General features: G+C 35.3%; 2 protein-coding genes across 2 annotated transcripts; both read right to left on the bottom strand.

The window, feature by feature from the left end:
- Window positions 1-3,265: 3,265 nt before the first annotated feature.
- Window positions 3,266-3,505, bottom strand: HELRODRAFT_137677 (hypothetical protein; the record flags this gene model as incomplete). The annotated part of the gene is made up of 1 exon (XM_009015756.1): window positions 3,266-3,505. A coding segment is annotated over one exon (240 nt), but the record flags the coding sequence as incomplete, so codon positions are not given.
- A 1,295-nt stretch (window positions 3,506-4,800) lies between these two features.
- On the bottom strand, window positions 4,801-5,034 carry HELRODRAFT_137918 (hypothetical protein; the record flags this gene model as incomplete). The annotated part of the gene is made up of 1 exon (XM_009015755.1): window positions 4,801-5,034. A coding segment is annotated over one exon (234 nt), but the record flags the coding sequence as incomplete, so codon positions are not given.
- Between the last annotated feature and the right edge of the window lie 7,168 nt (window positions 5,035-12,202).

Here is a 12,202-nt window from a genome sequence, read left to right as displayed (position 1 = left end):
ATTTGTTAATTGATTGATTGAAAAATAGATGAATGAATGAAGGAATGAATGTATGTGTAGATGGATGAATAGAGGAATGGATGGATGGAATATATTGAATGAACAAATGTTAAAACGGTTATGATGTCAAAGAATGAAATCTATATTGAAAATAAGTGAATAAAAAAATTATAAAATGAATGAATGAATGAATGAATGGATGGATGAATGAATGAATGAATGATGATGAACGAATTAATTAAGCAGACAAATGAACGTCTACACGTATGAATGAACAAACGAATAAAAATTGATTAACATGAGTTATAAACTAAACGATTGAACGAATTAATAAGAGAAGAAATGAAATCATAACAGTGGTCCCGAATATTTAAAAAGATAATTATTTCAAATACTTTTTGGTCAGCACGTAAACAAGAGTAATAAAAATACAATAGAAAAGACTCGATGATCTTTTGTGACGATACTGAATAACGATGTAAAACACACTTTAATCCATCCTTCATATTAATTGTAATTATAATAATTATAACTAACTATAATTAAGTGTTATCAAACAAACTTTACCAACATTTTTATTACAATAACAATACAATACAACCAGCTAACACAGTTAACAACACAACAATGTATATACATCTATATATATATACAAAATAGTCATATATATCTATATGAAGCTTATAAGAAGGTATATATATATATATGGATATTTATATATATATATATATATGGATATTTATATATATATATGAATATATATATATATATATGAATATTTATATGTATATATATATATATATGAATATCTATATGTATATATGAATATTTATATGTATATATGAATATTTATATGTATTTCAAGACAAGATGTATATAGAAGCAGATAAAAACACAGCACATTATTACAATGACGACGATAATAATTTTGTTACTGGATATGATAATGAAGATGATGATGGCGTCATATTTGTGATGATGATGGTGGTGGTGGTGGTGATAAAAAAGGGGAAAATATCTATTTCAGAATGTAAATATTATACAAAATATATACTACTTGTTCGAGAATAAGATTGTTAAGTATGCAAAAATGCTTCCGTGATAAAATTCGTCAAAATTATACAAATAATTATGAATAAAATACTTTTTTGTCATATTTTTAAGATATTAATTAGTAAAATATAAAATATAGAGTTTTATACAAATGTGTGTATGTATCTGTGTGTGTGTTCGTTTAGAATATCATTCATTTGATCGTCACGATGTTAAATCATCATGAGGGAAAGTTAAACCTTTTTCAAAATATGTTCAACATTTTTTTGCTTACTTTCTCTCCATCTCTCTCTCCATCTCTCTTTCCATTTATCTCTCTCTCTCTTTCTCCCTCCTTTTCATCATCATCCTTAGCATGATTAATACTGGATTTGGCAGAAATAAGATTACAACTGAATGGCAGTAAATTTGCACGTGTTATATATATATATATTATAAGTATATATATATAATATATATATAGATTATATGTATAGTGTAAATACGTCTTTGAGCGAAAATCGGAGAAAAATAAATTCAAGATTACACGATATATATGAAAAAATGCTCGACCAACAAAGAAAAAGTAAGAAAAAAAAACCAAAAAACAAACAGAAAACAAAGAACATACAATAAAACAAGCGATATTGACGGAAAATGAAATAAAAATTCGTTTTTTTTTTCAAATTTTTATCGGTTCTATGTAAACGCCACTGAATATGGTGTAAATAAGATACGTGACGAAATAATACTCTGATTATATACTGTTTTCTGATATAATTTCATTCATGTTTTCATTATTATCATCATTAATATCATAGCTTTCATAGTTATAATTAATTTTATTACGATTGTTGACGTCATTCTCGTTCGTACTTCCTATTTCGCCAGATGTATTTATCCTAAATCCATCAGGTGGATTGTAATTCTTAACTTCCTTATCATCGTCCTCATCTCCATCATCATCATCATCATCATCATCATCATCATCATCATTATCGTCGTTATTATAGTTTAAAGTCTCTTTATCATCATCATCATCGTCATCATCGTCATTGTTGTTGTTGGTTACATTAATGCTACTATCATTAACCTCATCATCATCACCATCATCATCATCCTTAGCGTCATGATCGTCACCACCACCATCACCACCATCAGCATCATCAGCTTCAATCTTCAGAGGTTTCGATCGCTTCCTCTTGTTGGCGCATCTGACCTGATGAGAGGATGACGAAAATGAAGACGGCGACGATGACGCTGAGACGTCAGCTACCAGATATTCACTTCCGGGTTTATTTGGGAAAGCCTGAAAGTTATTTTTAAATGTTTTTTCCTCGTTGGATTCGCTTTCGTTCTCCATTCTGTCATGGAATTTTCTGCTCAAGCCTTCATCCTTGCCCATAGAATGAACAACTTCGTCTTGTAACGTTTGTATCTGCTCTTGTAGATGATAATTTTGTATTGGTTGAAGCTGTTGCTGCAGCGGTTGCTGTTGCGGTTGCTGTTGCGGTTGCTGTTGCTGTAATATATTTCCCCTATTCAACGCGATGACGTGCACTTGCTTGGTTCTCATTCGATGGTTGTGAAACCAGTTGATGACAGTTTTGCAGCCGACGTTCAGTTTGGATGCTAGGTGTTCGACCCGCTGCTGGGACGGATAGGGCTCGCTTCTGTAGGCCTCACGAAGCTCTGATTTCTGCTTCTCTGTAAAAAATAAACGAAATTTTTTCTTTTTTGTTGCAGTTGGTGTTGTTGATGTTGTTGTTGTTGTTGAAGCTGTTTCGGATGGTTGTTGTTGCTGTTGTTGGCTCTGTTCGCTGATGTGCTCTGCCTCTTGCTGCTGTTGAAAATCAACGACAAATGATGACGATGATGGTGAAGGAAGAGTGGATGATGCTGCTACTGCTGCTACTACCGCTGCTGCTGCGGTTGTTGAAGAAAAAGAGGATGATGATGTTGACGGGGTGTCCGCTCCAGAGGTGGATTTTTTGGGATGTTGCGATTTGCCTGTAGAAATTTGAACGTATCAATTGTGAGAAGGACGTATATAGCTGCTATTTTCATCATTAAAACCAACATTGCCGATTCATCATTCACCATCAAACCATCACCCCCCCATCGAACCATCACCCCCCAGCAAACCATCATCTCCCCATCAAACCATCATCCCCCCAGCAAACCATCACCCCCCATCAAACAAACTTTTCCTCCCAGTGGCATGTGAGCCAGCCCCACCGGCCGCATTGTTGACGGTTTGAAAATTTTTCAACTTCTCTACTCCGTGAGGATCGTTCAGCCAGGCGTTCATCTTTATGAAGGGTTCCCTGCCCTTCAGACTCAAGAGGAGCCAGGGCTTTGGTTTTGAAAGCAACTCACTCACCGATCCTTGCGACAACTCCAGCACTGCCTCGCCAAATAATTTCTGACCGAGGTTGTTCGCCTGCAAGAGATCTCTCACTCGGCTTGTTATCAGCTGCTCGTTGTCGGTGGTGGTGGCGAGTTTTTCAAATTTCATCATCAACCACAACAACAACATCATCATCACCAACATCATTATCATTATCATCATCAACGACAACATCATCATCATCGTCATCATAGTTATCATCGTCGTCGTCATCATCATCATCGTCAGCTTACTTGCGTGTCTAATTCAGGCGAAAGAGTCTCCTTGAATTGAACATCTAAGATCTTCTTATATTCGACGGAGAGCAGGGATGTGCTGGGGGTCGAGGGGTAGGGATGTACGGGGTTGATTTCTTGCTTCACCGTGACGTCAGAGACCTGATTTATTACGTCCCCAACGAAGGTCTTCTTTCTCTTGCTGCCCAGGTCCGACAAATCCATCGCTGTGTCATCGTCGTCCACATCATCGCCATTTCTTCCGGCATTATTTTTATTGGCAGCGCTGTTGTCAATGCTATCGCTGGTTTTGAGCGTTTTCTCAGAGCTATAATTAGAAAGAGAAGCATTGGAATTTCCGCCGTCTCTAAAAATAGAACGTTCTTTATTGTACAGCAAATAATCCGTTGAGAAAGGTCTGGGTATTGGATCCCGGGAATTCCAAACTGTTCTATTTATATTGCACAGATTGACGCTGCTGCTGCTGCTGTTGCTATGGATGCTGTAAGACGGAAGAGGAAAAGGAAGCTGATGAGGAGGTGGAGGGAGAGGAACGGAATGAGGGAGATGAGGATGCGGAGGGAGGGAAAGGTAGGGGGTGTTGGGAGATGTTTGGAAACGTGACAGGTGCTCTGAAAGTGAAACCCCACTACCAAGCATCGTCAACAGAGAGGGAAAAAATGGAATACCATGTGGAAACCCCGCTGAAAATCTCGTTTGAAACAATCCAGGAAACTGTTGCAGGGATGATGGCCAGGTTATTTGATTTGCTGCTGCTGCTGCAGCTGTTGATGGAGATGAGGAAGAAGATGGGGATAAATATGATGACGACGATGTTGGTGATAAGAACGACGGTGGCGTTGCTAAAAATAAGGAAGCATTAGCGATGGTACTTGATTGGTTGAAATCGGTATCCGAAAGAATATTCGCTTGCTTGGTTGACGGTTCAAGTTTAAACCCAGTACTCCAGAGATTTGATGACGAAGAAGAAGACAACGAAGATGACGGGGGATGCGAGGGCTGCGGTATCGTTGTTGCCACTTGCAAATTGGAGCAGTCATTAACACTGCTATCATTGCTATTGTTGCTGTTAGGGATCTTGCCATTAACTTTGCACTGAGAGGCCAGCAGGTTGGTCATGATGCCATCCTGGTCCTCTAAAAACATCTTCATTCTGGCAAAGGGCTCTCGACCTTTCTGCGTCAGAACGCACCAGGGCTTCGGCCTCGCCAGCAAATCGCTCACAGAACCTTGCGAGAGGCCTAGAACTTTCTCGCCGAACAATCTCTGACTGATGGAGAACCGGCCTAAAAACTCACGCACTCTTTTTACTAATTCTTCCGTGCTTATGTTCAAATGTGCTTCTAAATGTTGTTGTTCTAATGATGGTAGTGGTGGTCTGCTATTGTTGTTGCTGCTGCTGTTGTGTTTTGAGGTTGGCGACGCACTGTGTCTTGGCTTCATCAGATTGGAGGTGAAAATTGATTGGATGCGTTGGAGGGGTGATGGCGTATTCAAAAGATATGATTGGCTGGTCAGCTGTAGTGTACCGTTTGGTGATTGGTTGGCTGATATGTTTCCGTTTGAAAAACTTTCTTGCTCTTGTTTAACTTGTTTAATTTTGATATTTCTTTCTGGCTCCTGTTTTTTTCCCAAGCCATCGCTTTTACCATCAAACTCTCTGTTATTATCATAATTATCAAAATTACTTTCATTTTCTAATTTTAGATTTTGAAAATTTCCTTGAGCTTTGCAGGCTGACAGTTTTATTTTCTCCAATTCTTTCATGTAGTTATCTACGCAAACTCCGCGCTGTAAACCGAGCACAATCATCTTCTCCAGTTCGTTCATGTATATTCTACTAATCATGTCCCTTGCCTGTTGTTTGTCCTTGTTGGCGTCCACGTTGTTGTTGTTGATGTTGTTGTTGTTGATGTTGTTGTTGTTGTTGTTGCTGTTGTTGTTGATGTTGTCAGCAGGTGCACTTATATTATAAATGCTGGAATCGCACGCCGAAAAGTTGTAAATTGAGCAGTTGGGTTCAATATTGTTGTTGTTGTTGATGTTTTTGTTGTTGTTGTTGTTGTTGTTGTTTTTGTTGATGTTGTTGTTGTTGGTGTTGATGTTGCTGCTAGAAATAGAACATTTTCGCTTCCGTTTCAACGGTTTATGATTTTTAGTGCTATCGTTATTTATTACGAAGCTGCCAAAGCTGTTTGTATTGTTGACGCCTGTGTTGTTGTTGTTGTTGTTGAAGTTGTTGTTGTTGTTGACGTTGTTGGTATCTTCTAAGCCATTTGAAACAACCTGAATATGAAAATGAATACGAATAATTAATGAAATTTTATTTCACAAATATTTAAATTTTATTATAAATCGCTAATAATACCAAAACTAATCTCACCATCATCATCATCATCATCGCCACCAAAATCATCACCACCATCATCACCACCATCATCACCACCATCATCACCACCATCATCACCACCATCATCACCACCATCATCACCACCACCACCATCATCATCATCATCATCATCATCGAACGAAACAGTGACAACACGATGTGATGGTTTTGTAGTACTTTAAACTTTGCTCCAATATATAATAACAATGATAATAATAATAATAATAATGAATAACTTAGTGTATCTTAAGCATACTTATATATACATATATACATACATACATACATACATATATATATGTATGTATATACATATATGCATATATATATATATATACATATATATACATATATATAAAATTAAAAAGTTATATATATATATATATATAATTGAAAAGAAAAACTTTGAATTGATTAATGCCAACAATTCTGTAGAATTCATACAATACTGTATAAAATATGGTCTCCTTCCAACATACATATACATATATATATATATATATATATATATATATATATATATATACATATACACATCCATCCATACATATACACACACGGATAAAAAAATACGTTTAGTCATCTATCTGAATATATTTGGACTTGAGAAGAAAGTGATAATTAATGATAAATGATGATGAGGATGATGATGATGACGACGATGATGATGATGATGACGACGATGATGATGATGGTAGTGGTGAATAGAGTCGCCAACAACCTTATCATCTTGTAATAGTTGTTCGTTTTGTCGAATCGATAATGCTTCACTCATATTTTCTTCCTTTGCTGGTTGATGTTGTTGTTGTTGATGATGTTGTTGATGTTGATGATGATGTTGATGTTGTTGTTGTTGATGTTGTTGTTGTTGTTGCTGTTTTACGATTTGGTCTTTTTCACATAACAAAAACTGTTGATGCTGCAGTAGTAACTGTTGTTGTTGATGATGATGTTGTTGTTGTTGTTGTTGATGTTGTTGTTGATGATGTTGTTGTTGTTGATGTTGTTGCAATAGTTTTTCTCCAATGTTCATGTATATCAGTTTTTCTTTCACCTTTTCGGAGAAAGTTGAGAAGAAAATTTTTAAAGATGCGGCTAATTAGGAATGAATAATAATTGGTCATGATGATGATGATGATGATGATGATGTTGTTGCTGTTGTTGCTGATGATGATAATGTTGTTGTTGTTGATAATAATGTTGTTGTTGTTGTTGATGATGATGATGTTGTTGTGGTTGTTGTTTATGGCGATTGTTCACTTCAATTCAATTCAAAAAATCTTTTTTTCGATAAAATTGTATTAAAAAATGATGATGATGTTGTTGTTTTTTGATGATGATGATGTTGGTGATGATGACGAAGATGATGATGGAGATGGAGTTGGTGACGAATAATTTGAAAAGTAATAAAAAAATTAAACCTTAGATACTATATCATCATTATCATAATCGTCATCGTCGTCGTTGTCATCATCATCATCTGATTTTTTACCATTAACATTATCATCATTGTTGTTGTTGTACATTTGGATCTCCATTCCTATATCACGATTTTCTGATGATGGCGTTGAGGCTGCTTTTGCTGCTGCTGCTGCTGCTGCTGCTAATGAAGATGATGACGACGACGACAATGTTGGTGGTGATGATGATGGGCTAATCGATTTTTTGTTATCCATTCGTAAATCAATGCATTGTTGTGAGAGATGAAGTGATGAGAAATACGATGATGAAGAGGAAGAGGAAGAAGAAGATGATGAAAAGGAAGAAGATGATGACAATGACGATGGTGACGTTGCATAAATCAGTTCTGATGAAGATAACTTGGGCGATGTAGACGATGATGACGACGACATTAAGAATGGAGAAACTGTTGATGAACACGAGAACGAAGAAGAAGGCACATTGTAATTAATAGGAGTCACGTGAGCGGAAGTGACGTCAGTGGAAACAAAATGGCGGACAAGGGATGGCGGATGGAAGTGAGGAATGGTCAATGGAAAATAATTTGTTTTTGTTAAAACAGTTGATGGCGTTGATGATGATAGTGACGTAGATGTTGTTATTGTAAATTGATCATTTAAATAATTAAGCCCAGCCAATTGGAGCCCGTATAACGAGTTACTTTTAGCTGATTGGTTGACATAATTGTTTAATTTGCTATGATTGGATGGAATTAGTTCCACTTCACAATCATTGGCCCGTTTTATATAATGAAGCTCTTTACAAACAACATCGGCGTTAGTATTATTATTAATGTTATTATTACCTATATTTGTTGTCTTAAAGTTGCCATTGTTGTTGCTGATGTTGAAGTTGTTGATGTTGTTGCTGTTGTTGTTGTTGATGTTGTTGTTGATGTTGTTGATGTTGTTGTTCGAAACAACTTGTATGAGAATCTTATAATCTCTCAATACGTTCACAATTTTTTCGACTTTTAAAAACTTTTTCAACTTTCGAAAAATTATTTTTGCGGCGTAATAATGATGTTTGCTGCTGCTTCTGTGGCTGCTGTGGCTGCTGCGGTTGCTGTTTGTGGTAGCGATTTTGTTGTTGGTTTCTTTGTTTTCATCAGTACAGTTGCAATTTTCTGAATATTTGTTGCGAACCAACCATCTCAACTCAGGCAACACCGCTCCTAGTTCTTTCTGTTGAATATCAAAAAATACAAACATATATACACACACGCACGCACGCACACACGCACACACATACAAACGTACATTCACTAATCCATCCAACCATTTATCCACGTCTACTTAGAAACATTTGAAACACATTCACACATGAAAACATACGTACATACAAATATACAAACATACATATGCACACACACATACACACAAACATACATACGCACATACATACCTACACACACATACATACATACATACATATACATTTATAATCGCGCCATTCATTTCGCCCACGTACTCAACACTGATAACAAAGAAATGATGAAGATGAAGATGCTGATGTTGTTGTAAAAAATTTTCGCTAGATCTTAAATAATAATAATAAACAATAATAATAATAAAAATAAATAATAATAATCATAAATAATAATAATTATTATTATATAAACGATGATTCTATAAATAATAAAAGGGCTTTAATTTTTTAAATAAATTTTAGATTTTAATTTATAACTGTAGGTTTGTTTGCCTGTATGTGCGTGTTGTGTGTGTGTGTATGCTGTATGTATCTCTCTCTCCTTCTCTCTCTCTCTCTCTCTCTCTCTCCTTCTCTTCTCTCTCTCTCTTTCTCTCTCTCTCTCTTTATATATATATATATATACATCTGTATGTGTGTGCGTGTGTATGTAGGAGCTTTTTGTAAGTTTGTTTATTTATGGCAATGGAATATCATGAAATGTTATGCCAGTACTATAAAACATAACATCTGTATGTAAGGATTTCTGCCTGTGTGTGTGTGTGTGTATATATGTGTGTGTGTGTGTGCGTGTGTATGTGTGTGTGTGTTTTGTTTCATAATTCCTGTGATGATGACGAACAGACTTATATTAGTAAAGAACAAAACATCAATTAAATGAATGAACGAATGATGAATGAATGAATGAACAAACAAAGAATCGAAGGAATAAACAAATAAATGAATGATTTCGCTTGTTGTTCACCAGAAACAAAATTTCAAAATTAAGAGTTAATAAATTTGAAAAGATTGAACGAACAAACGAACGAACGAACAGATGAACGAACTAGCGAACAGATGAATGAATGAATGATATAAATAAACGACAGAACGAATGAATGAATGACAGAAAATGAAAGAACGAATGATAGATTGATTGACGGACGCCAGACATATGTATGGTATATGTATGGTGATGTATCCGAATTGAGATATCTATCTAGTCACAACCATCACTTGCTTTTTGCTTATTAATAGCGCTCTTTCTTATCTATTTACACACACACACAGAGAAAAAGAGAGAAAGAAAGAGAGAGAGAGAGAAAAAAAAACAGAGAGACAAAGAACAAAAACAAAAAACATAAATGATGGAATAAACGAACGAACGAATAATTGAATGAAAGAGTAGTGAAATTAAAAGAATAAACGGATGTATGGATGGAAAGCTCACACGCACGCACGCACGCACGCACGCACGCACATGTGCAAACACACACTTTTGTGTGTAGCTATGGAGGTAGACACGTGTTTAAGCGCATTAAGAAGGAGAAGAACCCAATAAGAAGAAATGAAACAGCAGTAGTTATTAGTCAGATAGTTCAGTCAGTCAGTCAGCATGAAAGATTGTTGCTGTTGTTGTTGTTGATGTTGTTGTTGTTGCTGATGTTGTTGTTGCTGTTGTTGTTGTTGATGTTGTTGTTGTTGCTGATGTTGTTGTTGATGTTGTTGTTGTTGATGTTGTTGTTGCTGTTGTTGTTGTTGTTGTTGATGATGATGATGATGTAGCTGGTGAAGTCAAATTATCGATCATAGTATGTTGTGGAGAGATTAAAATTTTAGATAGAAAAATATAAGAAAAGAAAATGAAAGACAGACGAAAAGAATGAATGAAAGAAGACAAAAGAAGTAAAGAAAGATAGTTAGAGAGAGAGAGAGAGAGAGAGAGAGAGGGAGAGAGAGAGAGAGAGTATAAGAGGAAAAGTAAGGGTAGACGAAGTGACAAAGTAACGAGACAGCCAACAAACTAATAAAACAATACATCTGCGCGTAGTAAACCAAGTTTGAAAAACTGTCATCATCATCATGATCATCATCGTCATCATCATCGTCGTCATCATCATCATCATCATCATTATCATCATAAGCAGCAACAGCCGCAACAACAAAATCATTACTACCATTACCAAATTATCGTCGTCGTCAACTAATTTAAAAGACTACACAGCTAATACCACATCATCACCATCAAGACATTTTGACTGATGTATAAATGGGATTGTATGTGTTTATGAATGTATATATATATACATACAAACATACATACAAACATACAAACATACCTACCTACAAACATACACATATATACATGTATTTAACATATATGTGGTGGAGATGCATGTAAATATGTGTCTATATGAATTGGAAGCTGCTAATTACAAACACTTTTCCGTTGTTGCTGTTATTATTACGAATATTATTATTATTGTTATTATTGCTATAATTGTTGTTGTTATTGTTGTTGTTATTGATGCAAGAAAGTTAAGTTGGCAATTGGATTTCCCATGTTGTTCAAAGTCCAGCGTTTGTTTGCATCTATGTTCGTTTGATTGTATGTATGCATGTAATGTTTGTTTGTATGTATGTATGTTTGTTTGTTTTGTTTGTATGTATGTATGCAGGTATGTTTGTTTGTTTGTATGTAGGTAGGTATGTTTGTTTTTGAGAAGCAAATATAATTTCGTTTCGTTTCATTTCGTTTCGTTTGTTTGTATGTATGTATGTATGTTTGTTTGTTTGTATGTATGTATGTATGCTTGCTTGTTTGTGTGTTTGTGTATGGTGCACATGCTTGTACACACTTTTATGTGCATGTTCTGTATATGATGTAGTGGTCATTATTTTGAGAGCTTATCCCAGCGTTTTATTATTGATACTAGTTTTGTATGTGTGTGTGTGTGTGTGTGTGTGTGTGTGTGTGTGTCTGTGTGTGGTGTGTCTGTGTGTGTGTCTGTGTGTGTGTGTATGTATCTATGTTTTTATATATATTTTGGGTCATAAGCTAATTTTAAAATCAGTTTATTTTTTAATATAGTACATTTTTTAAGTGGGAAAGAGCGCTAAGAACGCTGATAATTACGACAACAACAAAAACAACAACAACAACAACAACAACGACAACAACAACAGCAGCAGCAGCAACAAACAACAACAACAAACAACAACAATGACAGCAACAAGACTAGTAATTAATGTTTGAATGTCATCTCCAGGTGGAGCTTATGTGCCCATCATCTCTGGCAAAAAATAAACAAATAGATAAACAAACAACAAAGCAGACGATAATTTATATAAACACGTCTACATGGGAAACATACATACAAACAAACAAACGCTCGCAAACATATACATACACACAAATACATCCATACACACATACACAGGTTTATACACATACACACACACACACATATGTATGATCTCAATACA

This window comes from Helobdella robusta (assembly GCF_000326865.2).
Source record: "Helobdella robusta unplaced genomic scaffold HELROscaffold_16, whole genome shotgun sequence".
In the NCBI taxonomy this organism is placed as follows: Eukaryota; Metazoa; Annelida; class Clitellata; order Rhynchobdellida; family Glossiphoniidae; genus Helobdella; species Helobdella robusta.
The sequence above is the reverse complement of the archived record's forward strand: the minus strand, read 5'-3'. Positions and strand labels throughout refer to the sequence as shown.